Source organism: Rhinatrema bivittatum, chromosome 5 (genome assembly GCF_901001135.1).
Source record: "Rhinatrema bivittatum chromosome 5, aRhiBiv1.1, whole genome shotgun sequence".
NCBI classification, from domain to species: Eukaryota; Metazoa; Chordata; class Amphibia; order Gymnophiona; family Rhinatrematidae; genus Rhinatrema; species Rhinatrema bivittatum.
In genome coordinates this window covers 244,371,774-244,391,395 of record NC_042619.1, presented here as the reverse complement: position 1 = coordinate 244,391,395, position 19,622 = coordinate 244,371,774, and the positions used below count along the sequence as shown (strand labels likewise).

General features: G+C 48.8%; 1 protein-coding gene across 1 annotated transcript in view; it reads right to left on the bottom strand.

Annotated features, from left to right (window-relative positions):
* The window catches only part of LOC115091575 (acetylserotonin O-methyltransferase-like), a 43,300-nt gene extending 24,272 nt beyond the window's left edge, over positions 1–19,028 (bottom strand). Inside the window, exons 1-4 of the mRNA XM_029601754.1 lie at positions 18,957–19,028; positions 18,058–18,232; positions 9,856–9,985; positions 1,249–1,317 (exon numbers count right to left, since the gene is read on the bottom strand). Of these exons, the coding sequence (XP_029457614.1) occupies positions 1,249–1,317; positions 9,856–9,985; positions 18,058–18,232; positions 18,957–19,028 (446 nt within the window). The remainder of the gene's footprint in view (positions 1–1,248; positions 1,318–9,855; positions 9,986–18,057; positions 18,233–18,956) is intronic.
* Between the last annotated feature and the right edge of the window lie 594 nt (positions 19,029–19,622).

Below are 19,622 nucleotides of genomic sequence, written 5' to 3'. Positions count from 1 at the left end.
CATGGTTTCTGTTTTATAGCAAGGAAAATACTACTTATATGCTTGAACATTTTCTGTTGGAACATTCAGAAAAATGTGATCCAGAGAGTGATATTTTAAGTTAAAATATCTCTGAGTCTAAAATAATATGATTTACCTATTCCAGGGATTTCGCAGTAGGAACTCATCTGTGCTGTGGTTGTACAGAATGTAATTTTCTTAATCTTCTTGTGCACATGTGTGTGTATATCTGCTTGCCTCTAGTCTCTTGGGATGATCTGTGTATGTGAAACTAACATGCTGGCCTGTGGGGGTGAATTTTCATCTCATGTGCTAGTTTGTGTGTCTGCTTTTGGGAATCTGCTTACATTATTTAATACGTTGATCACATATTATACAATAACCTCATTACATAGCAGCCCATTTGTTGAGATTATTTATAGATGGGGAGGGGGCAGGAGAGGTAAGACAAAATGTTAACAGTTCTTTAGATGGTCAGCAATAAGGGGGTGAAAATGCTGGCCTTTGCTGGCTTTTGGGGTGGTCCCTGTCTATCTTTCATTTGCATATTCAATTGAATGGGTCTTGATGTAGATGAAAACAGTGGGAGGGGTAAGACCAGTTTTTATCTGGTCTTTGTCTGCAGTCATAATCAGCTCCAATTGATATTCCTTGGTTAGAGCTGGCTTTGGTCATCAGGTCAGAGAATCACATAGCTTTTCAGTGCACTGCCCTTCCCGAAAGACTATACGCAGTATTCACTTCTCCAACTGCCAAGTTTCTTTAGGTGGGGGAGAGTCAGAGTATTACAGTTTTTCAAATATTCAGTATTCTCACTATGACAAGTTTCTTCAGCCATCTTTATATTTCAGAACATGCACGCAAACATTTCAAATGCATATCACTCATCTTACAAGGTCAATTTTCAAAGGATATAGGTCCTTAACTTTGTTCCTTTGAAAATTGACTAGACCTGAGCTCCTAAATTTAGGTGCCTAGAAAGTGGGCACTGCCAGAAGTGGAGAAAATAAGTTAGGTGCCTAACTTAAGTGTCCGCATTTAGGGATGTGAATAGCAGACATAAAATGAGATACTCAGTTTTAGGCTTTTAAGTTACACAAATTTTCAACCTAAAATTTAGTTACCCAATTTCAGCTGAAATTTCATTGAACTTTAAATACCTAAAACAAAAGTGCCTAGGATTAGGAACTCAGCAACCTTTGAAAATTAGCGTTCATGTCCCAGAAAAGGTACAATACTTAATGTTACCTGTAGAGAGCCTCAAATATACTTTTTGAAGGTACTCCAAAAGCTCTTCCATACTGGTTTTTACCCTCTCTAGAAAACAAAATTATTTGAATGAAGCTTGTTAGATTTTTTTGTTGAAGATAGGTGTTAATTTGTGCTTAAGAAAAACATGTTATTTGTAGGGGTGTTTCATGTGTATAGTTTTTCTTTATTTACATTTTGGTTTTGGAAAATAGCACATGCGATTTGCAAACAGTCACACACTACTTGCATTGAGTATGAACTGTTTGAAAATAGCATGCGTTATTCTCCAAAACCAAAAACAAGAAAAAAACAAGTCTCACAGACCCTGGGGGTCTCCGGAGAGCCCCTGTCCCATCCCCCACTGCCTCTTGAGGCAGCTGTTTCCCCAGAAAAAGAAATATTTGTTAAAATAAACCCCTGGTCACAGGCTCCCCCACCACCAACTCTAGCCCATCCTCTCGACCCTCTCCCCCTGGAGTCACTAAATGTGGTGTACTGGGTGCCCGGGAGTGACCCCCACTTCGCTCCTGGACCTGGCGGATGGAATTTTTCTCAATGGTGTCAGAGGCCCTTTCCCTCTATCCTGTAGCAGGGGCTATCCAGCCCCTGTCACATGATAGGAGCAAAGGGTGGTCAGCACAATTTTGAAATATAGTGGCCGACAGGTCTGGGAGTGGAAGAGTCCCTGGTGGTCTAGTGTGGATCTGGGAAGGACATTTTGGTGAGTCTAGGAAGGGGCCTGGAGGGTGGTAGGGGCCTGCTACAAGGTGGGGGCTATGTTTTAACAAAGACAAGGAGTTGGAGGTTGGGGCAGGGCTTGCGACTAGGTTTTTAAAAAAAATAAAAATTCAGTTTTGGGAGAAACAATGTAGTTGATAATGTCTATGTCATTTCAAATGCATGCACATCCCTAGTTATTAGCTTTTGGAAGCCAAGTGATTTGAAATGGTTTAATTTACAACAATGCTAATTATGAAATCAATGGCCTGTATTTATATAATCCCATGCAAAAGGAAGCAGGAAATTTCCCTCATAGAATCCCTCTTAAATGCACTCCTAGGAGCAGAGGTGGATTTTCCTTACCTAGATACTTCAATTTCCTCCTGGGATCAGCATGCAAATTTGAATTAAACTTGTTTGGTGGTATATTAAACTAATTCTCATTATGGATTATTGTCAGTATTGAGTCTTGTTGACCTTGCATGCAGGGCCAGATTTAAGGCAATTGGCACCCTGGATGGAAAGTGCACAGTCCCCAACTGATGATGCCACCTCCCCCCCCCATTCCAGTTGGCTGTGGCAGGATGGTATCCACTGTGACCACCCAGGTCAGTCTTCAGCTGTGGCTGCATAGGAGTCACCACAATCAAGAGGCTCCTCTCTTTCGCTGCAGCGGGATGGGATTCACCCATTGCGCCCCTCAGCTGACAGCACTCTGAGTGACCAACCAGCTTGCTCACCCCAAAAACTGGCCCTGCTTGCATGCAAAACATTATCAAAGCCTGTATAAACCGGTGATATGTTTATAGCCCTGGTGACATTTCTTGTGGTTCTAGGTCAAAGTTTTGACAGTTTCATCTCTGTAGATGTGAGAATCAAATGAAATCACTATGAATTTTATTATGTGACCGGATCCCCAGTCCATCACTATGGGGCAAATTTTAAAACCTGCGCGCGGGCACAGATTTGTTCGCGCAACCCAGCGTGAACAAATCTACGCCCGATTTTATAACATGCGCATGCCGAGCCGCGTAACCTGCCTCCGTTCCCTAACAACTTTCCCTACCTAACCCGCCCCTCAGCCCTACCTAGAACCCCCCCCCCCCCCTTACCTTTGTTGAAGAGGTTACGCGCGCCAGCCAACGTCCGGGCTGCGATCCGGACACAGCGGCAAATAGCTGCTGTGCCTGGAGGCTCAGGCCATGCCCCACCCCTCCCCCGAACTGCCCCGGACCTCCCATGCCCCGCCCCTTTTTGCAAGCCCCGGGACATACGCGCGTCCCGGGGCTTACGCGTGCCGCCGAGCCTATGCAAGATAGGCTCGGCACGCACAGGGACAGGCAGGGGCAGCTTTTCGGGGGTTACACATGTATCTTACGCGCATAACCTTTTGAAAATCTGCCCCAATATGCCTTAGTTCCATTTCCCTTTTCTTAAATATCTTGAGCTATCCATCCACTTTTACCCTCCTCCCATCTAGGAAAGCTCTGATTTGTTGCTCATGCCCTTTATAACCAGCAATTTTGTATGAGAGGTGTGGCTAGAGTCAGTGCAGAGCATACACCAGAGAGTGTTATGACCGGAGGTCGCAGACGGCTGCAACCATGCTTACTCACGTCCTGCACCGTCCTGCTTCCCTCTTCAGGCCTGCTCGCAGCGCGGGCCAGCCTCTACCACCGCGCTTCCTATGGCTCCTCATGGCGGTCGAGATGCCGCCGCCACCCACGCTGACTCCGGGCCTTCCTAGGCACGCGCGCATCACCGGACCCTCTTTTAAAGCCTTTTCGGCGGGAAACTCGGGGGCGTCCCTGATTGATGACATCATTGGATCAGACTACTTAAGCTCCACCTTCGCCCTCAGCTAGCTAACTACTCTACGAGTTCCATTACTACTCTACGAGCTCCTGTTCTCTTCGTTCCTGTGGTGATGCTACTGGACCTTCTTGGACTCTGGACCCTGCCTGGTACCCGCTCCTCGGGGGCCAATGTGTGCATTCCACAGGGACTTGGTCTCCTGGTTTCCTCCACTCCTCAGGCTAGCCCTGCGCCCTCCAGAAGTCCTGTCTACCTGGCTCCCCGCTCCTCGGGGCCACCTCTGAGAACGCCTTCACCACTTGGGAGTTCTACTTCTGTGCTTTCCCGCTCCTTGGGGCAGCACCTATGTTCTATATCGAGACAGTCCGTGCTTCCCCGCTCCTCGGGGTATTGCCTATATTCATACACAGACTGTCAGCACTTCCCTGCTCCTCTTGGGACTGTTGGTGCTTCCCTGCTCCTCAGGAAAGTACCCTTGATTCCACCACCGGTCACTGCCGATACCTCCCGCTCCTCGGGCTGAACTTCGTCATTATCTGGAGACCTGACTTGGGCTTCCCCGCTCCGTGGGTTGGCCTATGTCATCGCATCAGTACCTCCTTCACTTCGCAAGCTCTGCCCCTCGAGATTGCCTCTCTGGAATACCTCCTGCACGTCCTGTCTTGTGCTTCCCGGTCCATGTGCCTGCCTAGCGCTATCCCCTTCGGGGGTCTTTGCCCAGGTACTGATCTCCAGCCTGTCTAACTTACTGTGGGGATCCCTCCTAGTTATTTGCGCTTACCCCGCTCCTCGGGACCCCTCCACAGTTTCACCCAGAGCTCTCCACTCTGCATGATCTCTTCCCCCGATGATGTGGTCCTGTGGGGCTCCTCCCCACAGGTAGCAACAACTCACACCTCGGGCCAAGGGCCCACAAACCCACAGACCATTACAGATTGTCAAGTCAATGGACCCGGCAGAGGTCTCGGCCTTCCAGGCCATTCCTGGCCTAGCCCAAAGGATCACCGAACAGCAAAAATTCTTGGAGTCTCTGGCTGCTGCCATAGACAACCTGAGCACTCGTCTAGATGCTACCGTGACTGCCACCATGATGTCTGTCAAGCTCAATTCCTCTACCTTTACGCCGGTTCCTCGACCGACTGTGCCCTTGCCGGCACCTCCACGCTTCTCAGGAAACCCTCTTATGTACAGGGGTTTCTTGAATCAGTGCAACATGCACTTCTGTTTGCAACCTGCCTACTTCCGAGACGTGATCACCAAGACCAAATGCATTCTTTCCCTTTTGGATGGTAAGGCCTTGGCCTGGGCATCACCCCTCTGGGAACGAGTAGACCCAATTCTTTGGGATCTCCCAGGATTTCCGGCCCTGTTTTGGCCCATCTTCAAAGATCCTGGCCATAGAGCCGTTTCCGGGTCATCACTTCTTCATCCCCAACAAGGCTCTTGCTCATTAACGGACTACGTTATTGAATTTGGAACTCTTGCTTCGGAACTTCACTGGGACTCCGACTGTCTATATTCCATCTTCCTGGAAGGATTGAGCCCTCAGATTAAGGATGAATTGGCAGCTCGAGAATTGCCCTCGTCCCTGGACTCCTTGATAGACCTCACTGGGAGTATTGACTGTTGTCTACAAGAACACGCTCAAGAGTCCATAGCATCCCGAAAGACTACCCCAGGCTCGTCCCATGCACGACGTTCTTCTTCTCCCAGAATGCACACCTCACAGAATACAGTAGAGGAAGAACCCATGCAGATGGGTCAGAGCAGACTTTCCCCTAAGGAACGATGGCGGCACCAGCAATCCGGCCTCTGCCTGTACTGCGGCCAACCAGTGCATGCCATTGCTTCGTGTCCCATCTGTCCAGGAAACTCCCGGGCCTAGGTTCTACTGGAGGACTTCTCCTAGGTCTAACTTCACCATCTCCTCCATTGACTGTCCCTGTGTCAATTAAGATGGACCAACAGGAGTTTCACACCTTGGCATTGGTGGACTCCCAGGCTGGTGGGAATTTCATATTGAAACAACTCATGGAACACTTGCTGATCCCCACCATCCATTCTCCAGTGCCCTTGCTACTCTCCTCTATCCATGGAGAACCTCTCCCTGGTGAGGTCACCCACACCATGGCTCCCATTCAGTTACGTACTGGGACCCTGCACATGGAGACCATTTCCTTCTATATATTGGACAAGGCCATTCATCCTGTAGTTTTGGGATTGCCCTGGCTACAGCAGCACACTCTGCAGTTCGACTGGGCCTCCCTACAGCTCTCTCATTGGGGGCCCTCCTGCTAAAAAAGCTGCCTAGAGTCTGTCTCTCCTCTGCCTTGTATGACTACCTTGTATGACTACCTCTCTTCCCTGCCTTCCACCGCAGTATGCCTCTTTTGCTGATGTGTTCTCTAAGAAGGCCACGGATACTCTACCTCCTTACCGCTCCTACGACCGCGCAATAAATTTTCTGCCTAACACAGAGCCTCTTCAGGGTAGGATCTATCCCCTCTCGCAGACAGAGACCCAAGCCATATCTGAGTACATCCAGGAGAACCTGAACAAAGGGTTCATTCGGCCCTCTAAATCTCCTGATGGTGCAGTATTTTTCTTTGTAGGGAAAAAGGATGGCTCTCTCCGGCTCTGCATTGATTACTGAGGCTTAATTGAAATCACTCTCAAGGACCGCTACCTGCTGCCTTTTATCTCAGAGCTTTTTGACAGGCTTCTAGGAGCAAACATTTTCTCAAAATTGGATCTCCGCAGAGCCTATAATGTGATACGGATCCGCGAGGGCGACGAGTGGAAAACCACCTTTAACACTCGTGATGACCACTTTGAATACCTTGTAATGCCATTCGGGCTTTGCAACATGCCCACAGTATTTCAAAACCTGATCGAGGTTTTTAGAAATATGCTTTACCAGAGCATAGTTGTGTACCTCGACGACATTCTAGTCTTCTCGCAAGACCTCCAAAGTCATCGCCAGAATGTCTTCCGTGTCCTCCAGCGTCTGCGAGATAACCAAATTTTTGCCAAGCTTGAGAAGTGCTCCTTCGAGCAAGAGACCATTCCTTTCTTTGGCTATGTAGTGTCCAGCCAGGGGTTTCGAATGGATCCTCAGAAATTAAAGAGCATCCGTGATTGGCCACAACCTACGGGCCTCAAGGCACTTTGGAGATTCCTTGGCTTCGCCAATTACTATCGCTCCTTTATTCACCAATATTCAACCCTGACTGCACCACTCACGGCCAAAGCCATGACCGCCTTTCAGGTTCTCAAGTCTGCCTTCCTCGAGGAACCATGTCTCTTCCACCCGAACCTGACGCGGCTGTTTGTCGGTGAAGTCGATGCCTCCGATTGTGGAGTAGGAGCCGTACTGAGTCAATACTCAACTACTCATACACTACACCCTTGTTATTTTCTTCCTGGCACTTCTTGCCAGTGGAACGTAATTACGCCATTGGGGATAAAGGATTGCTGGCCATCAAGCTAGCCTTTGAAGAATGGCGACCTTGGCTCAAGGAGTCCGACACCAGATCACCGTATACACGCATCATAAAAACCTTGAGTATCTACATTATGCTCAACGTCTAAACTATCGCCAGATCCGGTGGTCCCTCTTCTTTACCTGATTCAATTTCATACTGCGCTACCACCCAGACAATAAAAATGGTTGCGCTGATGCGCTCTCCAGATCGTTTGTCTCAGAGGATGTACCCGATACCTCACGGCATATAATAGACCCTGCCAAGGTCATTCTGTCCACCACTTTCCAGTACCACTGGGGAAGACGGTGGTTCCTCGCCAGTTACGACGGAGGGTTTTGCAATGGGGTCACGACTCCTTGACCTCAGGACATCCGGGCCAGTCCAGAACACTCGCCACTCTTCAGCGATACTATTGGTGGTCTACTATACGAAAAGATACACAAGCTTACATGAAGTCCTACTCTACGTGCGCCCGACATAAACCTCCAGCAGGAAGGCCCTGGGGAATCTTGCAACTGCTCCCCATTCCGAGCGAGCCTTGGACCCATATCGCCACGGACTTTATTGGGAATTTGCTTGTTTCCAATGGTAATAATACCATATGGGCCACGGTCGACCCTTTCTCCAAAATGGCTCACTTCATGGCTCTACTCGGCTTTCCTTCAGTGCCTCAGCTTGCCAAACTGTTCTTTCGGCATGTGGTCCAGCTCCATGGCCTCCCCAAGCACATCCCTTCGGACCATGTAGTTCAGTTCACTGCGCACTTTTGGAAATCTCTCTGCAAAATATTCTATATTTCTTTAGATTTCACCTCGGCTTACCATCCTCAAGCCAATGGCCAAATGGAGAGGACTAACAGAACCCTAAAGCAATTCTTGCGAGCCTATGTGAGCCTGCGGCAGGACGATTGGGCTGACCTCTTTCCATGGGTGGAGTTCACACTAAACCCCCTTCAGTCTGCCTCCACCAGTTCGTCTCCGTTGCAGGTGGTCTATGGACACCAGCCTTTGCCACCACTTCAGCTTCCGCTGTCCGTGGCATCACCAGCAGCTCAAGCAACTACTCAAGAATTGCACCAGTTGTGGTGTAACACCCAACAGCTGCTCAAGCAGGCTGCTCAGAGATCGAAGAAGGCCTTTGACGCACACCATCGCGAAGCACCCTAGTTCCAACCTGGGGATAAGGTATGGCTCACTATGTCATACGGGTCGTATGCGGCGTTGTATCGCGGCTCTAACGATTTTTGATGATTTAAAATATATCTGATGATTGTTTTAAATCGTCAAAAAACGATTCACATCCCTACTTCTGAATGTATTGGTAGCTGTGGCATCCCCGGGAGGGAGATGGTGTGAAAGAACAGGCAGGGACCAGGAACTGGGAGTTAAACAATAATCTACTGATTGGTTTAAAGTCAACATAAAGTCCACCTTTAAATACTTGTGCAGTTACAGCTGAGTTTGTTACAGTTATGTAGTTTCACTGTTGGAAGGTGTCTTTTTATTTCAGCAAACTGGTTGAGCTTCCTGTGGCGATGTAAACTGTGCACTCGAAGCTCTTTCAGCGGGTCGTATGACATAGTGAGGGCAAAGGTAGCGCCGGCGCCATTTTGAATATTGGCAATACGGTGTGAGTGCAGGAGGTCGCTCCCGGACCCCTGCTGGACTTTTGGCAAGTCTTGTGGGGATCAGGAGGCCCCCCCAAGCTGGCCAAAAGTCCCTGGGGGTCCAGCGGGGGTCCGGGAGCGATCTCCTGAACTCGTGACGTCGGGTGTCAGGAACCAAAATGGCGCTGGCGTTACCTTTGCCCTGTCATATGGTAAGGGCAAAGGGCCACCGGCACCATTTCTATTAACGCAGCCGTGGCCCGAGAGCGGGAGATCGCGGGAGATCGCGCCGGGACCCCCCCCCCACTGGACCCCAGGTAATTTAAAACATTTTGGGGGGGGGGTTCGGGAGGGTGGGGGATTTGTTTTAAAGGGTCGGGGTGGGGTTTTAGGGTTGTTTTGGTGTGCTGGTTTTCCCGCCCTCCCCCGATTTACGATTTTTAACGATTTAAAAAACAAAAAACAAAACATGACGATCAGATTTCCCTCCCCCCCCCAGCCAAAATCGATCGTTAAGACGATCGATCACACGATTCACACCCCTATTCAGAAGCACACACCATTGTCTGGGCCATAGACGAGAATCTCCCCATAGAAAGAATATCCTCCCAGGGATCAAGAGTCAAGCTTGGGAAGGAGACAGCTAGCTGGAGCAGTCCCGAAGGTTGTAAATACAATTGTGTGTCCTTGGGACTAAACACCCAAGTATGGATTACAATTATTTGCATTGGGATCTGAAAAGTTTGGTGAACTAGATGGATGTTTGATCCAATATGTGCCAGGCTTATTCACTGTTCTAGGAAATGTAATTCTACTTACATATCTTTTATTTCCTACTAACCTGTAAATCAATCTCTCTCTCTCTTTGTTTTTTCCTAATTACAGTTTGCTTTTCTTTAATGCAACAAAAAACAGAAAGGATTAACCCTATTTTAATTAGATACAACAGTTCTAGGTTGCCACGTTAATGGTTCTTACCTCACAGCATCTGTTAGGTAATGCCAGCACAAATACATGGTCTGAGAGTAGTACATCATTGTATGATACAAGGATTTGGGACTAGATTTTGTGAGATACAAACTGGAAAGCTCTGTATTTCTGTAAAAAGCTGAAAAGAGATAATTGGCATGTTGATCACACTGTGAAAATTGACCGTGAGTATTTAGTCAGCATTACACTAACAGCTACATTAGTGATAATGGCTCACAATATAATAAGAGGTGATGACATGTAGACTAACCACTCAGTTACATTCTCATACATGCACACTTCTGGGGCATTGAGGAAATATGCATACACCTGAGCTTCCTGGCATCCAGAATAGGTTATTTGATGTATGATAACATGTAATTATGTAAAGTATTTTGAAAATTGACCACAACCAAGAAAAATTAATTGCTTCCATTTCTTCCACTCAATTTTCAATCTCTGTCTTCATAAAAGCACACAAAGCTACAAAGTAACCTATAAAACACACTGGCCAGATCTATATTTTTTGAAACAGTACTAATCTCTTGCAAACACACATCACATTTAAAGTGCCTAATAGTAATTGCCAGACTACTAGCTAATTGGCATTCAGGAATATCCAGTAGGCACCACTTCTCAGTCATCATCATACTAAAAAGGACTTGAGCTGACTGCCTTTGTTAAACCCACTGGCCACGGCAACCCTTGGCTGGCACAACTCACACGGTGCCTCACTTTGTTCCTTGCTCCTGGTGCTCTCGCAGCTGCAGCCAACCACTGCCGCCATGCCCCGCCGCAGCTCCGGGACTCCATGTGATGGCCAGGACGCTGCCGACCAGTGCTCCGACTTGGATTCTCCCTAGGCAAGTATGCGCGCGGGCGCCGCCAGCCCTCCTTTTAAAGGGCCAACGGCGGGAATCTCGGGGCCATCCCCAGTTGATGACATCAGACCCCCGGGATATTTAAGGGCGGCCTCTCCCCCCACTAGCTGACTTGGCAACGGGTTCCCTGGTTCCTGCTTCAGTGGTTCTGCCTTAGCGTTCCTGACCTGCTGTTCCTGTTCTACAGATTCCTGTTTCAGCTTCCTGCTCCACAGAATCCTGCTTCTGCACTCTTACTCCACGGGACCCTGCTTCAGCGCTCCTGCTCCACGGAGCCTGTCTTAGAGCTTCTACTCTACAGGATCCTGCTACTGCGCTCCTGCTCCACAGAGCCTGCCTCAGTGCTTACATCACGAGATCCTGCTAAAGTGCTCCTGCTCCATGGGCCCTGCTCCACTGTCTCCTCGAAGGCATCCTGACCTCAGACTGGACTTGACCCTCGCTTCTTGCCACCTGCCCTCGACCTCGGACTGGATCTGACCTCCCTGATTCTCCCTGTCTCATCTGGCCGTCTCTCTGGAACCAGCTATGCAGAGGCCCACCTAAGACCAGCCGGCCCCGGCACCCAAGGGCTCAACCTGCAGGGAATGTGGGCTGGTACTGGCGAAGTCCCTGTTTGCCTCTGATTCCCGGCCTGCCTCGCCTCCCAACGGTGGGGACCTGCAGGGCTAAACTCCTACAGGTAGCATCAATCCCACCTCGGGCCAAGGGTCCACAATTCCTAAGAGATTGCCAAGTCCATGGACATGGCGGAGGTCTCCGCATTACAGGCCATTTCAGGCCTGGCTCAAAAAATCATCAAACAACAAAAGATCCTGGAGACCCTCGCAGCAGCAGAGGAAAACCTCAGCACTAGCTGTTGTGTCCATCGCTGTCCAATGTCTCTGCTCCGCCCACCTTACCTCGTTGGCGACTCCCTTCGGGGTTGATGGAAAGCTAGCTGCTGCGGTGTCTCCAGGCTGTCTTCCTCCAGTGTTCCCGGACCGGCTCAACACTGCAAGCCACCATATTGACCAGATGCCTAAGGGCGTGCATGTGCCCACGTGGTCCAACTGATGCACCAGTGTTGGAGCGAACCTCAGGGGCGTCCCCTGAGATGATGTCACCAGCTCCAGATATTTAAGGTCTCAGTTTTCGCTAACAAGACTCGCTGCGGATGGGATTCACTCTCCGCAACCCTAGCTACTCTGCCTCCTCGAACTTCACTAGAGTACCTGCTCCTCGGGGGCCTCACTTTCTCTTTTTCTTTGCAGGTCGCAGTCTGGAACCGGTACTTGCTCCTCGAGGGCCCACGTCCCAGACTTGCTCCTGAATACCACTTCTGCTAAGAAGTCATCGTTGCTTACATTGTGAGTTTCCATCTATCTCTCAGAGCTTTCCCTGGGTCCAGGTACTCATTCCTTGAGGGCCTAATGTATACCATCTCCTGGGCTGCCTTAAGAGACTAATGTGTGAGTGTTACCATCAAGGACTTGTTCCAGAACTCTGCATACCCTGCCTACTCACTGTCTTAGTTTTTCTACAGCTCAGCCACCCTGGGATCGCTGTTCCAATACCTGAGGGACTACAGCCCAGCCGGGCGTTTCCAGCTCACTACTGCCACCTTTGATGGTTTACCATATTGTCTAATAAAAGAACTAGTGTGTGTCTGTCTCCTACACTAAGCCTGACCAGTGGTCCCTCTCGAGATTTCCCCCGAGGGCATAGTCACCTGCCACTGGTCCAAGGATCCACTCACAACTATTCTAAATACCAGCTTTAATAACAGAGCTTTCTGACAGATTGCTAACTCCTAGGTTTCTCTTCAGAGCTTTGACAACAGATTGCTAACTCTGCACGGAGAACACATCAGATTGTTATCTCCTCATGAAGATCATAGCAGATTCTGACACTCTCCTTGATGCCGCCGTTGTGGTAAGTCAGCCGCCCTCAGCCCCTAGCTCCTCTGCTCCCATGCCGATGTTACGGCCAACTGTCCCGCTTCCAGCGCCCCCGAGCTTTTCTAGAGATCCGCTAATGTTACGAGGCTTTTTAAACCTATGCAATATGCACTTCTGCCTCCAGCCGGCCTTCTTGCCAGACATAATGACGAAGACTACTTACATCCTTTCCCTCCTGGATGGGAAGGCCTTGGCCTGGGCCTCACCTCTGTGGGAGTGCACGGACCCATTCTTCATGATCTGCCCGGCTTCCTTGCCCTCTTCTGCTCTGTCTTTGATGACCCGGGTTGGCAGTCAGCATTGGGAGCCCTTTGTCAGGGCTCCCGATCCCTCGTGGATTACATCATTGAATTCTGAACCCTGGCCTCTGAGCTGCACTGGGGACCAGACTGTCTTCGATCCATCTTCCTCGAGGGACTGAGTCCCCAATTCAAGGATGAGCTTGCGGCCCACGAACTACCTACCTCGCTGGACTCCCTCATTGATCTCGCCGGGCGCATCGACCAGCAGCTCCAGGAGCGTTCCTATGAATTACAATCTTCAAAAAAAAACAGCCATGGCCTCCCGACGTGTCCGGCGCTCTCCCTCACCCAGATCGGACCTAGCTCCACCAGCCATGACTGGAGAAGAACCCATGCAATTGGGCCGGGGCAAGCTTACCCCTGAAGAACGTCTCTGATGCCAGCAATCCAGCCTCTGTCTATACTGTGGCAAGTTGGGTTACATCCTGGCAGTCTGTCCAGTGCGTCCGGTAAACTCCCGGGGCTAGGTTCAGTGGGAGGACTGCTCCTAGGCCTGAATTCTCCATCTCCTCCACTAACTCTTCCAGTGACAATCATTATGGAAGATCGGGAACTCCATACCCTGGTCCTCGTAGATTTGGGAGCCGAGGGCAACTTCATCTTAAGGCAATTGGCAGAACACCTTCGGATTCCCACCATCTGCTCCCAGGTGCCTTTGCTCCTTTCGTCTATCCATGGAAAACCCATGCCAGCAAGGGTCACCCACACCACCTCCGCTTGGGGTCCCTGCATGTGGAGTCCATTACTTTCCATGTCCTTGACAAGGCCATACACCTGGTGATCCCCCCCCCCCCCCCCCCCCCCCCCCCGCTTGTCTACAGGTCCTTAATAATATACCGAAACATAAGCATAAAATGTTTCAATGGTTTACAAAGTAATGGCTTTTAATACCAGGGATGGCCACTATGAATACTTCGTTATGCTGTTCGGCCTGTGTATCGCCTCAGCTGTCTTCCAGAACTTAATGAACAAAGTTTTCAGGGACATGCTATATCGATGTGTTGTGGTGTTTCTCGATGACATCTTGGTGTTCTCGAAGGATTTACAAAGCCATTGCTGTGACGTCTCCCACGTCCTCCAGCGTCGCCGAGAAACCCAGCTGTTTGCAAAATTAGAAAAATGTTCCTTTAAGAAGGAGACTGTCCCTTTCCTGGGCTACATCATGTCCAGCCAGGACTTCAGGATAGACCCGGAGAAGCTCAAAAGCATTCGAGACTGGCCTCAACCTACTGGTCTTTGTTCCCTGCAGAGGTTTCTCAGCTTTGCTAATTATTATCGGTCCTTTATCCACCACTATTCTACCCTGGCAGCACTCCTTATGGCTCTAACCTGCAAAGGGGCAAACCCTTCACAGTGGCCAGCTGAGGCCATCACCAAGTTCCAGATTCTCAAGGCCGCCTTTCTCCACGAGCCCTGTCTCTGGCATCCCGACCCTCGGCGTCCACTTATAGGAGTTGGAGCAGTCTTGAACCAGTACTCCGCTAATGACACGTTGCATCCCTGCTTTTTCTTTTCCAAGCATTTTTTCCTGGCAGAATGGAACCATGCTATAGAGGATAAAGAGCTTCTGGCCATCAAACTAGCCTTTGAGGAGTGTCATCCTTGGCTAGAAGGGGCCCAGCATCAAATCACTGTGTACACAGACCACAAGAATCTTGACTATCTGCATCAAGCAGAATGCCTGAACCATCGCCAGGCTCATTGGACCCTTTACTTCACACAGTTTGACTTCCTGCTGCATTACCAGCCCGCCAACAACAATCTCCGAGCTGATGCCCTTTCTAGATCCTTCAATCCGTAGGATGCATCGGAACCACCGCGACACATCATCGACCCCGCCAGGGTCTTGCTGGCTGCCACTTTCCTGGTCCCGCCAGGGAAGACTGTGGTCCCGCGCAGGCTACGCAAGAAGGTATTACTTTGGGCCCACGACTCCCTTGTCACAGGTCACCCTGGACAATCCAGGACCCTTGCCACCTCCAGCATTTTTACTGGTGGCCAAATATGAAGAAGAATGTGCAGGCCTATGTGGAGTCCTGCCCTACCTTTACCTATCCCTAGCGAGCCTTGGACCCACATTGCAACCGACTTCATTGTCGACCTCCTGCCCTCCGGCGGCAATATTACCATCTGGGTCATAGTGGATCAGTTCTCTAAAATGGCCCACTTTGTCACTCTACCTGGCCTTCCATCGGCCCCTCAACTGGCCCAGCTCTTTGTCCGCCATGTTTTCAGGCTCCATGGACTGCCTAAGCACATTCTGTCTGAACGCGGAGTCCAGTTCACTGCCCGTTATTGGAGGTCTCTCTGCAAAGAATTCTATGTTACCCTAGACTTTACCTTTGCTTACTATCCCAGGCCAATGAACAGGCAGAGAGGACCAACAGGACCCTCAAGCAATTCCTCCATGCCTATGTGAACATCAGGCAAAATGACTGGGTAGAGCTTCTCTCTTGGGCAGAATTCACCCTTAACTCGCATCCGTCATCGGCCAGTGGTTCCTCACCCTTCCAGGTGGTCTATGGTTGACAGCCACTTCCTCTGCTACCACTACCTCTGTTGGTACCATCACCAGTGGCCCAATTGACCGCCCAGGAGCTACATCGGCTCTGGGTCCTCACGCAGCAGTTACTGCTTAAGGCAGCACAAAGAGCCAGAAAATTCCCTGACACCCATTGCCGAGCAAGCCCTCAGTTCGAACCGGGCGATAAGGTTTGACTCAGCACCCGGTGTATCTGTCTCAAGCTCCCCTCAGTGCACTTCGCACCTCAGTACATCGGGTCCTTCCTGGTGCTCCGCCGCCTGGGCCCAGTCACTTACAAGCTCCGCTTTCCGCCCTCACTAAGGATCTATAACTCCTTCCACGTTTCCTTGATGAAACCCCTGATACTGTCCTGTCCTTCAAAGAAATCACCTGAGCCACAGCCACTCTCATCAGAGGCGGATGTTGTATATCAAGTACACGACATTTTGGATGTGCGAAAGCGTGGATGAAGATGGGAGTACTTGCTCGCCTGATAAGGCTTCGGCATGGAGGAAAATAGTTGAGAGCCAATGTCCAACATTTTAGATAAGAACCTCATTGCACAGTTCCACGCCATCCATCCTCAAAAACCAAAACCCCCTGGGCGGGGGCCTAGAAGGGTGGGTACTGTTATACCTACTGGCCTCGACAACCTGCGGCCAGCACAACTCACCCTGTGTCTCATTTTGTTCCTTGCTCCTAGTGCTCTCGCGGCTGCAGCCAGCCACTGCTGCCATGCCCCATGGCGGCTCCAGGACTTCACATGACAGCCGGGATGCCGGTGACCAGTGCTCTGACTTGGGCCCTCCCTAGGCACGCATGCCTAAGGAGGGCCCTAGGCATGCGTGCCTAGGGCCCTTTTAAAGGGCCAACGGCGGGAACCTCAGGACTATCCCCAGTAGATTACATCAGACCCCTGGGATATTTAAGGACGGCATCTCTCCCCCACTAGTTGATTTGGCAATGAGTTCCCTGGTTTCTGCTTTGGTGGTTCTTCCTTAGCGCTCCTGACCTGCTGTTCCTGCTCAACGGATTCCTGCTTCAGCGTCCTGCTCCACGGAATCCTGCTTCTGCGCTCTTACTCTGTGGGACCCTGCTTCAGCCCTCCTGCTCCACGGAGCCTGTCTCAGCGCTCCTACTCTATGGGATCCTGCTACTGCACTCTCGCTCCACGGGGCCTGCCTCAGTGCTTCTACATCACGAGATCCTGCTACAGTGCTCCTGCTCCACGATGCCCACTCTACTCTCTCCGTGAAGGCACCCCAAGCTCGGACTGGACTTGACCCTCGCTTCTTGCCCCTGCCCTTAACTTCGGACCGGACCGGACCTCCCTGATTTTCCCTGTGTCATATGGCCGCCTCTCCGGGACCAGCCGCGCAGAGGCCCACCTAAGACCAGATGGCCCCAGCACCCAAGGGTCAACCTGCGGGGAACGTGGGCTAGTACTGGTGAAGTCCCTGTTGGCCTCAGCTTCCCGCCTGGCCTCGCCTCCCGATGGTGGGAACCTGCGGGGCTCAACCCCTACATGTAGTGCCAATCCCACCTTGGGTCAAAGGTCCACAATTCCTAACAGCCTTAAACATGTAGCTTGTAGTCTCCAACAATAGTTGCCTGGTTATTATTTTTAGTGTATCTATAAATCAATAATTACCTCACATACGGGCCGATACAGTAAAGTCCGTGGGAGAGCGGGCGAACGCCCACTCTCCCAGTGTGTGCACAGGCCATTCTCCTGTGCGCGCGATTTATTCAAATTTGGACAGGAGCGGCGGCTGTCAGCGGGTTTGACAGCCGACGCTCAATTTTGCCGGCGTCGGTTTTCAAACCCGCTGAAAGCCACAGGTTCGGAAACAGGACGCCAGCAAAATTGAGCGTCCGGTTTTCAACCCACGAACCGCGGGCTGACTTCAAATTTTTTTTTTTTAAACTTTTTATAACTTTCGGGACCTACTACTTAATATCGCCATGATATAAAAGCAGTTTTTACTGCTTTTCTGTGCACTTTCCCGGTGCCCGGAGAAATTAGCGCCTACCTTTGGCTGCACATTTTCCTTTCTGAATCGCGCGGGAATACCTAATAGGGCCATCAACATGCATTTGCATGTTGCGAGTGCTATTAGGTTCGAGGGGGTTGGACGCACGTTTTCGACCCCTTACTGAATAAGGGGTAACGCTAGTGCGTTGAAAACACACGTCCAATTGCGGGTTAACAGTGCGCTCCGCTGGAGTGCACTGTACTGTATCGGCCTGATATTAGTTTAAATTTGTTTTTGTGAGCTAAATTCTAATACTACAGCTCACAAGGTCATAGTTAATTTTTTTTTCTTTTGCTATTATTTTTTCTGGCATGCTAACAGCTGATGATTTCTTCACATCATGCAACAGTAGGTTTCAATTGGTGAACTGAGCTTTCACCATGCCGCTTTATTATTATTATTTTTAACATGAAAATATGGTTTGAGAATATAAGGAGAGGCAGTGAGGCCATTAAACCCACATTCAGAGAAAACAAATTAATACACTAGGAATCTTCGTAAAGAGTAACCTAGATCCTTATGCATTACCTTCTTCATTTTTCAGTTCGGCCTCCAGTAATTTCAGGCTCTCACAGGCACTAAGTAATCTTTTCATTCCATCAATGCTGCTGCCCAAATGCTGAGCAATGACAGCTGAAGAAAGAGGCACCTCCGACTCCAGTAACAGATCAAACACTCCCAGCTCACAGGCGGTAAACATAGTCTAGAAGAGGAAACCATGCAGGGCAATGATAGCATATGAACACTTTCTACAGTATCCAGGAAATGTTTTCTCACTGCGATTGTTTTAATTGGGCCCGCAGTCTAAGTATTTTCTTTGTCATGCTCACTTGCTCATGTATTTTTTTATAATTTTTTCTTTTCAGCATGGGGCAAAAACTTAACCCCAAAAATTTGCCCAAAATCATGTAGCCCTTGCCAGATTAACATTCTTTAGCTCTTGATTGTACAGATCTATCCTACTTCTCTTTTATATAGTATATACAAGTAAGGTATAACAGAGCCTCTAACACCCACTCTTCAAGCCTTCACAATTCCTGAGACATATAATAGCCAAATATCTGTGTAAATTTGTAGCTCTGTGCTCTACTATTATGATATTTAGCCCACCAAGATTTCCAATCTTGATTTATTAACATTGTGCTAGACTTCTAAGACATTGTAGAAAAGATAAATAGGCAACTCCTAGTTTTAGTCTTATCTTCAGTCTTATGTAATGTTTGGTTATTTAAATAATTGTTGAGTTACTCTCCATCACTGTATTCTAACTGCAACCAGACAGTTACTTCCCTTTCCAGTGCTTCTCCTCATTTAACCACAACAGTTCATCCTCTAAGAACCTTAAAGAGTAACAAACAATAGAGAAGAATTACTATGACCAATCTTCATAATCAGAGATGTATGCTTCACATTTTTGCTATTCTTACCTTAGAAACTAGAAAACCATCCTTGTACTCAAGTAGTTTCTTGGGATAGTCAAGATCTTCTGAAGAGCCCATGTCTCTGTGACAGTCTGCAATAAATCTGATTTCATTACCCATATAAGCTGTTTTTGTAATGGAAGCGGATTACTCAGGGAACTTAATTAACCCTGCACCTACAACATAATCCAAACTGTTTATATGTGTATATATAGTGAGGTCAATGTTCAAAGCCATTTAGATGGATAACTCACGTTATTAATCGAACCCATAAGTTCTTTATCTAATTCCAAGTTATCATTTAAATTTTTAGTTTTGAATATTGACTCGATATTGCATAGCATTAATAGACTCTTTGAAATGCAGTGCTGCTCTGCATGGGTTTACGTCATAGGAATGCTTTTGGTACAGAGTAAAAAAACATATGTTTCATTATAATATAAACAGGGTCATTTTTATATACCTTAGGATAAGAATGAGTAATTCTGGTCCACTTTTACTGAACCAATCGAGTGAAAATTCTCATATCAGGAGATAAAATTTGTATCAATAATTTGTATTTCAAACTAAGGAAAACATACAGTATATAAAGGCACCTGCTCTACTGAGATTGTAACCATACTTATATCTATAGAATATTTTTTTATGATGCAGTTCTAATTTAAGCTCTTT